Raw genomic sequence first — 15,322 nt, forward strand, 5'->3', positions numbered from 1 at the left:
TGCCCATTCGATTTTCAAGCGTTCCTCGACATGACCAACACTTAGCCAGAAATTCTCTTTGTAAGCCTAGAACAATAAGTAACCGAGAGTTAAGTTCCCATACTTAAACATTTTCCTTCTTCAAACTTATCCTTTACCTTAAAACGCACAAATCCAATATAACTTAAACATTTAACCCAACATTTTGCTTACTTAAACAATAAACATAATGAAAAAAAGAAAAGTAAGGTGCGAGTTTTACAGACATTTCCAAAACAATATAAGACATAATTTTAACAGTCAACTCAATATGAACTGTTTCAAGAAATACATTTCCAAAACTTCTATCAACAAAGCCATCCATCTACCCATACATGTACCAATGCAAAACTATCCCCCCTCCCCCCCGTGCATATTTGAACAATACCAAAAGATATTTACACCTATATGGATATGAAGTAAATTCAGAAATTGATCTGTCGAAACAAACACATCCAAAATGACCAACCACGATCACATGTAGCAACCAAAAAATTCAGCCAACTCTATCTGCACCTCATCTAACTTGATTTGTGAGTACGGTTTCCTTGTATCAATCTATAAACATAAAAGTCAAATATTATAATGGATTCTATTTTTCTCTGTACTATTTGAAATGTGAAAATAACGATAACATACCAAATATGAGATGACAATGCTTCTTTTGGTCACAATATCCCTCATGTACCTCATGACGTAGTATCCACATTCGGTGCTCTCAACTTGTAGAAGACACTACAGAGAAAAAACCAGTAAATAAGAATGAAGTAATTCTTACGCATTAGATGTCTACTTAATATGATGAATAAATAGTCATTGTTAATTTATATTTTCCTTTACTGTTCTCCATAAGATTTTCTTCTGGCTTTTTTTAATATTCTTTTGAGATTTGAAACATCGCAATTTCCCTATTCGTCAAGAAATAACCACAAATTATTCTAAAATAAAGTACACTTTAAAATAAAACACTACAAATGAAAAAGGTTAACTTACGTGTCAGTTATATATCGTATATCTACTCGTAATGTTGTCTTTATTGAGTCTAGGTAGTACACAGCATCATCGTATGCATTTATAGCAAGTAGTGCCCAGCGACCACTAGTTAATAAAATATAATTAGTATTTTTATTGCTAAAGGAAATTGATAAAAACAAAATTTGTTTTAACTCACTCAGGATTAAAAAGAGCAAGAACTAATTGGTTTGCTTCTGAGACCATCAGTCTACTACACAGGTTTCGAGTTTTAACTTCCTGAGAGTTATGTCCAGAGGAAATGAGAGATGGATCTACAAAAGTGTATTGTGAACTTTTCTTTGAATAAATAAAGGATGAGTGCAAGTACCTACAAAAGATTTATAACATAAATATAGACGACCAAAATTGGAAAGAAACGTCAGAACTGAAGTCTACAAAAGTAATAACATTACTTACGCCAAGTCTACAAAAGTAGTAACATTACTCTCGTAGGAAACAACTCTTTCGACTAATGCCAAAATGTCCAACTGGAAGTTGTAAAGAAATACTAGATTCCTTGGCCATCACCTTCTCAGCATATCTAAGAATGGATTTCAAATATGTTGAGTCACTAACTTCTTTTTTCTTAGTCATTTCCATTGAAGATTTCTGCTAATACAGCAAAATCGTAGCAACAAAAGTATATAAAGCAGAAAAATTAGACATTTGATGAACTTAATTGATTTTATTAGTGTCACTTACCTTAAAAATTTTCAAATATTCTAGGTTATAATTTACATTCACCTTTATCTTGTCTCTTTGTTTCTCTGGAGACTTAATCTCCTCCACCTTAATCTTCTATTTTTGTTTCTTTTCATATGCAGTCTTTATCTTGTCTTTTTGTTTAGTTTGAGATTTGATCTTGTCTGCTAAAAATTGCTTGAAGCAACTTCCATGTCCAGAAAATGTTATGGAATATGACATTTAAAGACGAGCTTCTAATTCTCTAACACGTTGACGAAGTGCTTCATTTTCACTTACAATTTCCCTGTTTTCATCCTTCCCATGTTTTTAATTTCGTTTCAATGTATGAAAGTAAGCCGTTGGAGTAACAAAACCACCAACCCTATGCACATGTCCATGCATTTCTTGAGTACCCAAAGCTTGTGTTAAGATATCATTGGGAGAGTGATGTTTGTGGCACAATGGATATGTATTATTCTTTTAGATCTCATCCTAAAAGGAAATTAAATTTAATATAATTAAGCTATATGTCATACATTTCATGTAAATTTAATACTTCTCTTACTATTCGATTCAGACTTCTTGAACATCTTAATTGCCGTATTCTCCTTTCTTATTAACTCGAGCCTTCTTTCATAGGTTAGCTCAATCAAAATCACTTTCATTTGAAGATACTTTCTTCTACATTCAAATGAAAAAAAAAATAGATATTGTGATAAATTTAGGAATCGTGAGAACATATACTAAATTCTTATCATCTCCTCAACAAGGTTAGCATAACCTTTCCTTGAAATTTGATTGCATTTATTCTTGGATCGACGTTCTTGTAGCAAGCGTCTTTTTTCCTATACAAATGTAATGATTATTAGTGGGAATGACATAACAAATATTTATAAAATTAAATTAATAATTTACCTAAAACTTTAGACACAATCTCGATCTTACAAACTCTTCCCAATGACTTTGATCAATAAATGAATACTTTTCTGGTGGATTTATTAGAAGTTGAGGTTCATCTTTAAATGACATAATGTATTTTGTTGTTAACCAATTCTTAAAATGATGAAAAGCTATGCTTGCAGTTTTCATAACGTTCTTCCTAGATCTTGTATCAATTACAAAGGCGGCCTAAATATTGAAAAGTTAGTGAAAACATTACATATACATCTATAACTTAGTGTATTTTTTGCACCCTTCGTATAATGGTTTTTCAATATCATTAAGCAACTTCTCAAATCCATTCGGGTCTCTTGAATATTCCTCGTGAGCAACTTCAACCATTTCTTTTAAACTTCCAACATCAGTCTCTTCATACATATGGGTGTCAAACTTAGAAGATTTTCCACAAATGATGAGTTAGGAAGTTTATAGGGTTTTCATATCATTTGGTATCAGAGCCTAGATGCACTAGATCAGATATATCTTGTGAATATTATTATTTTTTTTATCGACTTTAGTAATTACATAGGTAGATTTTGCTTCTTGTTTATTTCTATGTTGAATCTATTTTCGGTGAAAAAAAAACATGGGACTTCAAAATTGAAAAGGAAAAAAAAAAAAGGAAATCGAGGGGGCGACAGATCTTGAAACCGGAAGAAAGAAGAAAAAATTGTTTGAAATTGGAGAAAACAATTCATAATCTTTAGATAATCTACTCTTTTGCATCTATGATTTATCCATGATTGTAAATCTTGTAAAAAAAGTTGATAAATAATGATCAACTTCAAAAAACAAGTTGTGGAAAACAAACAAGTTTCCAATACATACAACTTGTCATTTATAGCTCTACAACATTCCAACCTCAAGAAAGTAAGACAAATCAGAGAACCTCAAGGCAAATCAGAGAACAAAGACAAAAACATAAAAAAAAAATTGAACCCAAGGTGTGCACGTGCTCTAATGTGCTAAACATATATTAATTCCAATAACTAAAAATTGAACCCAGGTTTTACAAAGCATTACTTAGTTCGTAAATCCCTAATAAATTAGACACATTGACTATCTAACTTTGGCAAGCATTTAATTAAAAAAAGTGGCAAGTTCTCTAAAATTAAAGCCCTGATTTTGGAAAAGTGGCAAGTTCTCTAAAATTAAAGCCCTAACTTTGGCAAAGTGGCAATCCCAACTATGGCAAGTTCTCTAAAATTCAATCTCATTCAAGAACAATATGAAACAAGAGTTTATTATGAGATTTAAGAATATACCTGAGAGATTAAACCCTAACTTTGAAAGTTCAAGCCTCAAACCAAAAAAAATCAAGCCATAAATTAAAAAGTTCATGCCTCAAACCAAGAAAATCAAGCCCTAACTTTGAAACTTCATGCCTCAAACTAAGAAAATCAATTAAACCTAATCTAAACAAGATTAAGCCTAATTTAAACAACAAAATCAAGATTAAGTCTAATCAAACCAAGAAAATCAAGACTTAAACCCAATTTAAAAAAGAAAGTAAAGATTAAGCTCTAACTTTGAAAGTTCATGCCTCAAATCTACTTACCTCAATGAAGAATCTCTTCAAGATTGATAGAATAACAAAGATACATCAAAGGGAAGTGAAAAACCAAGAAGATTTCGAGTGTATTGCGCAAAAAATCAATTGCATAGATTGCAAATCGACTGCTGGAATTTCTTTTAAATATGTCTGATAGAATCGCGACACTACTAAATGAGCATTGCAACGCTGTTCAAAAGGCGTGTAATTTTCCTGTCAAAACCCGTAGCATTGCAACGCTATTGAGAATGTTGCAACGCTGCGTTTATGAGGCACACACATTTTTCATTTTTCCGTCAAAATATGTAGCGTTGCAATGTTACCTTATATATTTTACAATTCTTGACCTCTTAAAACGTGAAGAATCCATTAATTGAACTTGACATTTTTAAAACGTCAAGTACTGTATTTTCCAGGAAAAATGCACAACCCCGACTTTTTAAAATCAATTCTTGACATTTTTTTCTTTAAAATCACTTATTTCTTGACATTTTTTTCATAAAAACGTCAAGTATTTAAAATTGCAAACATCAAGAAATGTGGTTTTTCTTATAGTGTTTGTTGTACTTCTTTTGTTTCCTCATCTATGACATTCAAAACTTTTTTATTTGCAGATGAGTTGGGAGATAGAGGACATTCATTTGTTAAAACAAATTTTAAATCATTATCTGCTGGTATATTCGATTTCTATGTTGAATAATTAAGACCGTTATTTTTATTGGAAGCGAGTAAATTTGAAGAACATGTTGAAATTATAAACAAATTCTAATTAGTAAATTGCTTTTAAAACTAAATCAATTTTAGCAAAAAGTAACAATGTACCCAAATTTCATTATTTATTTGTAACGATAGTATAGTAAGTCAGAATAAGTGCTACCGAGGGACAGTCAAATACTCCTTCACTAAAGCAAGACATTCTTGACTAAATACTATAGTAATGTATAAACATCTTATGTATTTAATAAAATATATGATGTTTTATTTAAATTTTTAGTTGCATTAACCACAAACCAATAAACATGTATGTAAAGACAAAATGTAATCTTTAATGTAAATATGATTTGCTTGTCATTGAGACATGTTTAGTGAAAAATGATAAATTAACCTGGATAATAGATTCGGATATTGCTAATTATATCTGTGCTTTCCACCAAATTCTCCAAGGAGGAGCTGTCAACTTATGATGCAAAGCTTGTATTGTATGATCAGCTTGCATGGATGAAATGAACAAAATCAGCTTCATCCCACTAAGTTTATGGGCATGCAATTAGAATTTGGAAGCTGAAGTTATTGAAGAAGTAGTTCTTCACTCTTCAGCTGAAAACCAAAATTTTCTCCTCCAAAATTCCCTCAATTCTGTTCATTTTGAGTCTCACAACTCAATATAAGGTCCAAAGAGAATAGTAGGAAAGATCTATTGGTCGTCACCTTGTTGCTGAGAAGATTGGAGCTGATTTTGAAATTCAAAGCCTTCAAAGGTGAGCTTTTATGAAACCCTCTTTTTCTGATATGAACATGCTTACTTTGATGCTAAAATTGATGAATTAGAGTGCTTAATGATCCTGAATTCTTTCGCTAACTGCTTACTAACTCCAACAATTTAAAGTTATGAATGGACTCATAAAAGTATTTTCCCCCCCAAACTTCTTTGGGCTAATTGCATAAATAGAATTCAAGCCCAAAATAATAGAATATGTAGTACAAGGATAAAATAATTGCATATATAGATAAAAAAAAATGGTAAAAGACTAAAAAATGCATGCCTAGCCACCATTTTGCTCGCATCTTCCCAGTTTTCTCAAATTAAAAGCTATCACTAATAGCAGCTATCAGTGAAAGTCATTGATAGTTGCTATCGCTGATAGCTTCCATCAATTGCTATCGATGATAGTTACTATCAGTGATAGCTTTCAATTTGAGAAAAAATAATACAATCTTGAAATATTAATTTTTAATTTGTTATCAATTATCAGTAGCTATCATTGATTCACTTTCATCAATTGGAATCAACCTTGAAATATTAATACTTAAGGCTATCAGTGGCTATCAATGATAGATTTATAAATAGCGATCAACTTTGAAAGAAGACCAACAACTTCGATTACCACAATAACTATCACTAATAATCTTTTATCATGACTATCACTAATAGCAACTATCAGTCGCTATTACTAATAGATTTTCATCAATTAAAATCAACCTTGAAATATTAACACTTAAGGCTATCAATGATAGACTTCTATAACTAGTTATCACCTTTGAAAGAAACTCGATATATAGATTTCACCTAAGTTCTATCACCGTGTTGATTATTTTCTTTATTGTGAAATTTTATATTGTACTTATTGTATTATATTTGTTGTATTTTATTATTTCCTTATTTGTAATTATTTTATTCTTTCTTTATTTGTAATTATTTTATTCTTTCCTTATTTGTAATTGGGTATTTCTTCTATTTAAGAAACCCTTTCCTCCTAAAATTAATAAGAGAAAAAACAATGTTTTTCTAGCATGGTATCAGAGCAACAAAATTTTTGAAACCCTAAAAACCAAAAAATATATATATATATATATATTTTTGGACAATATCATACCATTGTGGAGATAGTTTGAGGGTCGTTGTCCCTATCAAGTGGTATCAGAGCCATGCTCTTGACTTAACCATGCTCGGTAGAATCCTCGATGCCGAACAAAGATATATAGCAGAGCCTTGGAAGTAATCATGGTGTGATCCGTGGTTGAACTCTATTGGATAGGCGGTATGCTCAGGTGAAAAGGAGTTAGCCTAGATATGAGTTAGATGGATGGATGACTGTTTGAGGGGAGGCTCGGTGGTCCTTTGTTCGAGGGGAAGATTTTTTGGAATGCGACCAAAGTCCCACATTGGTTAGATAAGAGGAGGATCATAGGTATATAAGTGAGGATAACTATCTCCAATGGTATGAGGCCTTTTGGGGTGAAACAAAAAACAAAGCCATGAGGGTTTATACTTGGACAATATTATACTATTGTGGAGATAGTTTGAAGGTCGAGTGGCCACTGAACACATTTTTACATCAAAATAAGACAAGTAAGGGCGAAATTGAAAATTAAAAGACTAACTAGTCAACTCATCCATATTTGCAAATATTTTAAAGATGTAATATATTTTTAGATTTTTTTCTCTTATTCTACTATGTTACAAATATCCAACTTCTTTTTCTAAAAAAAATCAAATCAAATTTATACGATTTCGGTTAACTTTAAACTAATCACTATATCAATTTAAAACTTAAATTTTTAGAAATATATCAATTTACACTTTCATTCAGATTTCCCTTGAAAAATATTATATGACTGTGAAGCTTATAATTGTTGTAATTAAATTCTTAGATTATGTCATAAGCTTATAATTGAGGTAATCTTAATTGAGAATCCAAATTGACTTACACATGAAAGTCTAAGAACTTAATTGATAAACTTATAAGTTTCACATGAAGTGTATCCTAACGAAAAGTAAAGGGAGAGTATAAATTGATACACTTTCATGTTTTAAATTGATACAATTATTAGTTCAGCATTTTAACGGATAAAATCTCAAAATTTTGGAGACAAATTAATATTTTCGTACTCCTCATGTTCACACTAAACTCTGATTGATAGATTTAATTTATTTATAAGAGGTTAAATATGATTTTTAAATATTTTTAATTATATTTAAAAGGCCCATTTATTATTGATTTTATGGAAAATATGAAAAATAAAAAAGTGATAAATGATTCTTATTTATAGAAAAAGGAATAATAATAATAAAGGACGGTCGGGTAAAAGAACTAAAAAATAAACAGGAAAAAAATGGTCCCGGCGGGGCTCGAACCCGCGACCTTCGGCTCATAAGACCAACGCTCTAACCAACTGAGCTACGAAACCATTTGTTGTAAAATAAATGTATATTTTTAATTAATTGTTTTTTAGTGGAAGTATATTTTGGCTCATAAGACCAGCGCATTATTATTTGTGGTATCCATGTTCTTCCACCACTATTTATCTTAGAAGAAAATGCAATTATGTGAATTTTTGTTTTTATTTTTTATTTTCACTTCAATAACTACTCCATCTATCGATCTAGTGGAAGTATAAATAAATAAAAGAAAGAATTATTTTTAATTGTATAAGTCAAGGCTTAACGATAATTGACATTACCTTCATCTATAGAGATTAGAGGTTCGATCTCTCATTCCCTCAATTATTGTACTAATTAAAAAAAAAAAATAGTTGTACAACGCTTAGCTTGGGATTGTTTCTAAATAAAATTGAGTAATATTTACTTAATGAATTATGAAGTTAAGTAATAATGATAAGTGTAAAAGGTTTAATTTAGAGTTGTGGTTTTAAAAATAATTGTTGGGTTGCTGTAAAATGGAGTAAATTAGTGATTGGTATATATATACACATATATAATATTTTGTAAATTTCTGTTTTAAACATGAAAAAGCAGTCTTTTATGTTTGAAATTGTCTTGGTTAACAATGATGACTAAATAGACATGTTATTAAAATTTATATTTCTTTTAGAATTTATATTTTTAAATAATTGTTAAAATTTTATATCATATATACTTTTAACTTAATTTATATTTTGTTTGTTCTAGATTATTTATTTATATTTGGTTCTTTCTAGATTATTCGTTGAGTATAAGATTATTTATTAAAATATAGAAGAATTATGTGTGATTTCTTTTTTAAAAAATATGAAATTATTTAATGAAAAATGGTGGCAATGAACTAATCACTTTGAAAATTTAGGATATAACAATTAGTTTCATTATTAAATATACAAAATCAATTTAAACTTATTAAGACTAAAATTGAAATTTGAAAATCTGTAAGAAGTAAGGTTAATTCTCCCTAATCTACTTTTTGGAATAGATTTTAAAAATGGTAAGAATGAAGGAGTGATTGAAAAAGTGATTTTAATAAATTCTTTTATGTTGTGAATTTGAGGAGTACAACCACATACAACGAGAACAAGGATATGGAGAAAATCTAATATAATAATAATATATAATATAATAAATATAATAATTATCCCAATTGACAGATAATAATTATCAAAAGCTTGGAATGTAAATTCATTAACATTATCAAGATAAATTGTCTTAATTGTATAATCTATTGTGCTCTTAACTTAATTATTTAAGCAAGTAATTTTGCAAATGTAAGATTTCGACTTGATAAACACACACATGTGACCATCTATTACATGCGTCTATTAATACCATAAAATATCTAAATGGTCCACTTGGTGGGTTAATAGGTCTACATATATCATCATGAATTCGTTCTAAAAATGCAATCTCCACTTTAGTTGGTAATGGTCTAATTATCCATTTTCCTTGAGAGCAAGCATTACATGATAATTCATTAGATTGAAGAATTTTCTGGCTCTTCAATGGATGTCCATTTGAGTTCTCAATAATTCTTCTCATCATTATAGACCCTGAATGACCTAATCTATCATGTCAAATTATAAATATGTCTGGATTCATGAACTTCAGGTTCATTGTTACATATGTTTCAATTACTCATATATGAGTACAATATAATCCAGAAGATAAAGTAGACAACTCTTCCGATATACATTTTTCATATGAGACAGTAGATATGATATATGGATATTCCGCACTATTCTAACTATCAGTCTCAATATGATAATCATTGCAACGTATATCTTTAAAAATTAGTAGATTTATCTTTGATTGACTAGAAAACAATGCATTGTCAATTGTAAATTTTGTTCCTCTATGCAAAATAATATATATTTTTCCAAAACCTTCATTCAAGTTTGCAGAACCTGATATTGTATTTACTTTTACTTTCAACATTGTCAGTTTGGAAAATATTTTCTACTTGTAAGTATTGTGTGCATAGTTGTATTGTCTGCCAGACATATATCTTCTTTACTCATTTTTTAATTACCCAACATATGAAAATAACTCAAATTTCTTCATCAAAAGAAAATAATTATAATAAAAAAAATAATACTTGGAATATATAAAAGTTAACATTTAAAAAAAACATAAAGATAGATAAAAGAAAATAACAACATTAAGTCTAAATATTCTCAAAGTCAAAATAAACACTCGATATTCCACCAACTATGTCATTCTTCTCTTCAGGAGATTCAAAGAAGTTCCCCATATCCAAATTTGTCATATGGGATGAGTCAAATATGTCATTATCTAGGTTTGCAAAATTTACTTTCACATTTTTCTCTTTTTACTTCAGGGAGGCTTGATAGAGATCGACTAAGTGTTTAGATGTACGACAGGATGTGACCAATGTCCAGTCATTCTGTATCGAAAGCTTTTATTTTCAACACTTTTAAACTTTTATTTTGTGGAGTTTTTCCTTTGTGACCATCCTTTTGTATGGTTCTATTGAAAATTGAATGATTAGAACGATTACCAGGAAAATAATAATTATTTCTTCCTCTGTCACGGTCATGATCTCGACCACGACCGCGATTATTATTAAAATTCACACCATTCACTTTAGGAAATGGTGTCATTCCGATTGGTTGAGATTCATGATTTTTGCATCAGTAACTTGTTATTTTGTTCAACCACGAGAAGACAAGAAATTAGTTCAAAATATTGTTTAAATCCTTTCTCTCGATATTTTTGCTACAAGAACATTTTCGAAATATGAAATGTAGAAAATGTATTCTCTAACATATCAATGCCAATAATTTTCTCTTCACATAACAACAATTTCGAACTGATTTTAAATAATGTGAATTTGTAATCACTTGCTGATTTGAAATCTTGTAGCCTTAAGTGCATCCACTCATAATAAGCTCTAGGAAGAATAACTATTTTTTTTATGATCATACCTCTCTTTAAAAATTTTCACAAGATACGAGGATCTTCTATTGTACGATACTCCATTTTCAATCCCTTATGGAGATGATGATGAAGGAAGATCATAACTTTTGTTTTGTCCTAACTGGATGTCATATTTCTTTCTTTAATAGTCTCTCCAAGATTCATAGCATTTAGGTGGATTTCGATATCAAGCACCCATGACAAATAATTATTGTCGTTAATATCAATGACGAGAAATTCTAATTTTGTGAGATTTGTCATGGCAGCACTATCATAAAATATTGTATTTATATTAGAAACTTAATATATATTAAATATGCAAAATAACATTAAATTTATTAATTATAACGAAGAGGAAAAAATCGGCATACCTTTATGACCTACTATTAACAGGAAAGACAATCGGAGCTCATGCTGATAACGTGTTGTGAATTTGAGGAGTATAATGACACACAACGAGAACATAGATATGAAGAAAATATAATATAATAAAATAAATAAATATTAAAATAAATAAAACATAATATATAAATAAACAAAAATATGAAATAAGAAATTTCTCCATTTTCTCCAACTTTCTTTGAATTTTCACCGATGTGTGTATTTTACAAGCTCCACCAAATGACTTTATTTATAAGCAAAATGCCAAGTAGGAGATGGTTTATTTGGATACTAAGAATGAATATTTAAAGACACATGGCAACATACATGGGGTGTAGAGGGAGTGACATTTGGCTTTTGACACTAAGAATGGGTATCTATTTTATCCATAATTTGTAATATTTATAATAAGTTTATTTATCTTACCAAACACTCATAGCAAATTATGATTTTACATAATCGTTTTTAACACAAAACAATCCCAAACACAACCCTAATCCATTAAACTAATTTTTTAGTTTTGTGTCTAATAGATTCTTAAACCTTTTTTTTCTTTTGTCTAATAAGTACTTGCATTTTCACTTTTGTATCTAGTAAATTAGAATTTATTTGACACATTTTAAATTCAAGGGCTATTAGACTCCATACGAAAATTCATTATCTTCTTAAACACCAATTTTAATTAAATATCAAATAGATTTGCTAACTTTCAATTTTTTTTTAATATTTTAGAAATTATTAGACACATAATTGAAAGTTTGGAAACACATGGATAATTTAAACACTTAGGCCTCCTAAGTGATTGTTCATTAATATTCTTATACTGAGGAGGAACCTAAGTGCATGGAAGGTGAAGGGATCTTACACTAAGAGGAAACCTAAGTTTCATTGAGAGGGAGTCTCACACTTAGGAGAGCCTAAGTGATTGTTCTCTAAGTTGGGCTATTTGAGTACCACTGTAATTGTCATTTACTTATAGATAAGTGCATTGTTTTAATTCCTTGACTTTATATTAGTTAAAATATTTTTCCACGGGCATAATCCCTGGTGGTATTGCACCGAATCGGGTTACTAAACTTGATGTTCTGTTCTGGCTTTAGTTTTGTACGTTTTTTTATGATGTTCTTGGAGTTGTTATAACATTATGTGTAATAAGTTTTGTCATCTGTTAAACAACCTTTATTTCATAAACAAAGTCTCAAATTGACTAAGCAAGTGAGGAAACCATAGAATATAAGTGGGGGCAATAATGTTTATGTTGGACCGACATGGCAACTCTATAGGGGAATGAATAGGGCTGGATGAATAGGGTTTAATTAAAAAAATATGCTCAATTTAATCTAATTAGTGTTAGGTTGTATATCCTACAACTTTCAGTTTGTAATGATTAACATATTCTATTATCAATAAAGATGTTAATGACGTTTGATTAAAGCTACATAATTAATATTAAAAAAAAATAAAATTTTCACATAATTAAACTTGACAAGTTGTATTAATTTTCACCATAGACTTTCAATTTCATCAAACCAAAGTTTAGGCCTAGATAAGTATGAAAATTTTTATCCTTCCTTTATTTTTTCATAAAATAAATGTGAAAACTAAAGATGGAGATCATAAAATTTAAAGAACCAAATAAAATTGACCAAACGACGTCAATCGATTGTGAACTAAAGAAATTGGCATCAATTTTGTGCATGACAAAATTGACTAATCGATAAGTCGATTAAAATGGTTTGACTTCAAACCAATCCAAACATGTATATGTGGTTTTAAAAAGTAACAGCCGATTTTTAGGTAATAACTATATATAAATTTCTTTTTTGGGGGAAAATATATTTTTTTTAATTAATTTTCCGCTACTCCTTTTTCTTTCCTTTTGTCTTGTTAGACTTTTGTCCCATTGCCTAGTGTCACAATCTAACTTTGAGATAGTAGATTGTGTACTCACTTGTGCAAATAGTGAAGTGGCAACACGTGAGTCTTGACACATCTGGCCAAGACAAAGGGCCAAGAGAAGTGCCATGATGCGACTGAGGAGGACAGCGCATCATCCAACACACCAACATAAGTGGGCAAACATGCCATGTTGAATATTAAGTGGAAAGACAAGCAACCATATCATCGGTGGGGTTAGTAACAAGCTTAATGGGGGCCAAATGGGGCTGTAAGCCGTGACCTCGAAAGGTGGGGTTTCGTCGCGAGTTTGGACGAGCGACTCTAGAGTTAGATGCATACTGATAAGATATGTAAGCACATTGAATTTCATGTCAATTGGACTTCAGACAGGCATTCTACGTTGGTGAGTGACTGTTCGTCACATTTCATATGCATGAGAGGCAAAGAGGAAAATGTCCAGAATGTACTATAGGGGGAGGCATGGTGTCGGCTCTCCACCACCCCTAGGCCCTGTGGCCTAAGTGAGGTACCCATGGCACGTGTTATGGTGTGGGCGATCATTACAAGACAAGTGTTTTGAGCGTCTTCCATCGAGAATAGGATCTTAGGATAATGTCAAACAACACGGTGTGCCGGCATTGCACTCTTGCCTATGGGCCAGAGGTTCGATGTAGCACTCGGTATGCAGTTCTGATTCGACAAGGACTCAGAAGGGTCTAAGTCTCGATATGTCTAGATGGATGGATGTCTGAAAAGTTCTGAGTTAGAAAATTGCCCATGAATTGGTTAACGACGGTTCTTGATAAGTGTGTCCGAATAAGAGAGAGAAAGTTGATGACATCCCGACACTCAAGATGGCATTCTAAAGCATCAGTGGGACTCAATAGCTCTCGATTGGCCAGATACTTGCCCGAGTTGTCGCGGTAAGCATTGTAATGACCCGGTAAAGCCTAGTAGGCAACCATTGGGCCGATAAAAGCCCCGTACGTGCCAAAAAAACTCGGTAGAGCCCAATAAGCATTGTTATGTCCTAGAAAATCCCGATAAGTGTCTAAATCACCTAGTAAGCCCCGGAAAAGTGTTGTAAGTCTGTTTTGGCCCAACAAAGGGTTATAACTCATCCCGGTGAAGTTCTGAAGCGATATAGAAGTACGGGGGACGTGTTATTGGGAACCAAGATGATGAAGAGAGATGTGACGTTACATTGTGATGACCTTAGCCTCATATATGGGCAAGGTCGAGCCTCATGACTTGACCTAGAGTAGAGGCAAGTAAGCTAAAGTCGCACATGAGGGAAAATACACGTATGGATGACGTATATGGCCGAATGAAGTTCAGTTCCACATGAGTCAATTCGGTTAAAGATGAAAGAACATCGCCTAAGGCCCGATGAAGCTTCAAAGATTCGAGCAAAAAGTGAATTGGGACTTGAGCATCTCTTAAGGCTAACCATGATCATGGGTGAATCACGGTGTCGCACGGTTGGAGAAGTACGACTGTGACATTTGGTATCAGAGCCACTCTTTTAGTGGAGTGGGACAAGACAGATAGAAAGAAACCCGATGATGGAATGAAGACTTCATAGATGCGTCACAAGTGCTAGTTTGGCAGGGCAGATGTGAGTCAGTATTAGAGACAATATGTGGGTTAAAGCCAGATTTCGCCATTGAAGGAAATTCGTCTCGTCAAGAAGTAAGAACCAAGCTCGTTTGCCAAGAGTTTGGGTGTTCCATTAGCAAGATGAAGTACAGAATGTGTACCAGGTAGGGTGCCTTCAAAAGCACCATTACCACTAGAGGGATAGTGTTAGTGGTTGTAAATAGAAGAACTAGGGGTCAGGGAGACATGGTTGTCAAGTGCATTTATGCATCAAGAGCCTGTATGGGTGGATTTCATGGCTAGTAGAGCCAAGTGATTGAGAAGTAACTCATAAGAATGGGTTGTTGTCCCGCGAGAATGCTCCCTTTATG

At 31.5% G+C, this 15,322-nt stretch overlaps 1 protein-coding gene and 1 non-coding gene across 2 annotated transcripts; both read right to left on the reverse strand.

Annotated features, from left to right (window-relative positions):
* Nucleotides 1–492: 492 nt before the first annotated feature.
* Nucleotides 493–3,033, reverse strand: LOC150032927 (uncharacterized). Its single transcript, XM_090307078.1, is given in 8 exon segments — nucleotides 493–576; nucleotides 658–755; nucleotides 855–926; nucleotides 986–1,116; nucleotides 1,190–1,360; nucleotides 1,478–1,641; nucleotides 2,498–2,561; nucleotides 2,909–3,033. Coding segments are annotated over 8 exon segments (909 nt in total).
* A 5,009-nt stretch (nucleotides 3,034–8,042) lies between these two features.
* Nucleotides 8,043–8,116, reverse strand: TRNAI-UAU (transfer RNA isoleucine (anticodon UAU)). Its single transcript has one exon. It is a non-coding gene; the product is annotated as a tRNA-Ile (tRNA).
* Nucleotides 8,117–15,322: the final 7,206 nt, after the last annotated feature.

Source organism: Benincasa hispida, chromosome 11, assembly GCF_027475165.1.
Source record: "Benincasa hispida cultivar pf3 chromosome 11, pf3_genome.v1.1, whole genome shotgun sequence".
Classification (NCBI taxonomy): Eukaryota; Viridiplantae; Streptophyta; class Magnoliopsida; order Cucurbitales; family Cucurbitaceae; genus Benincasa; species Benincasa hispida.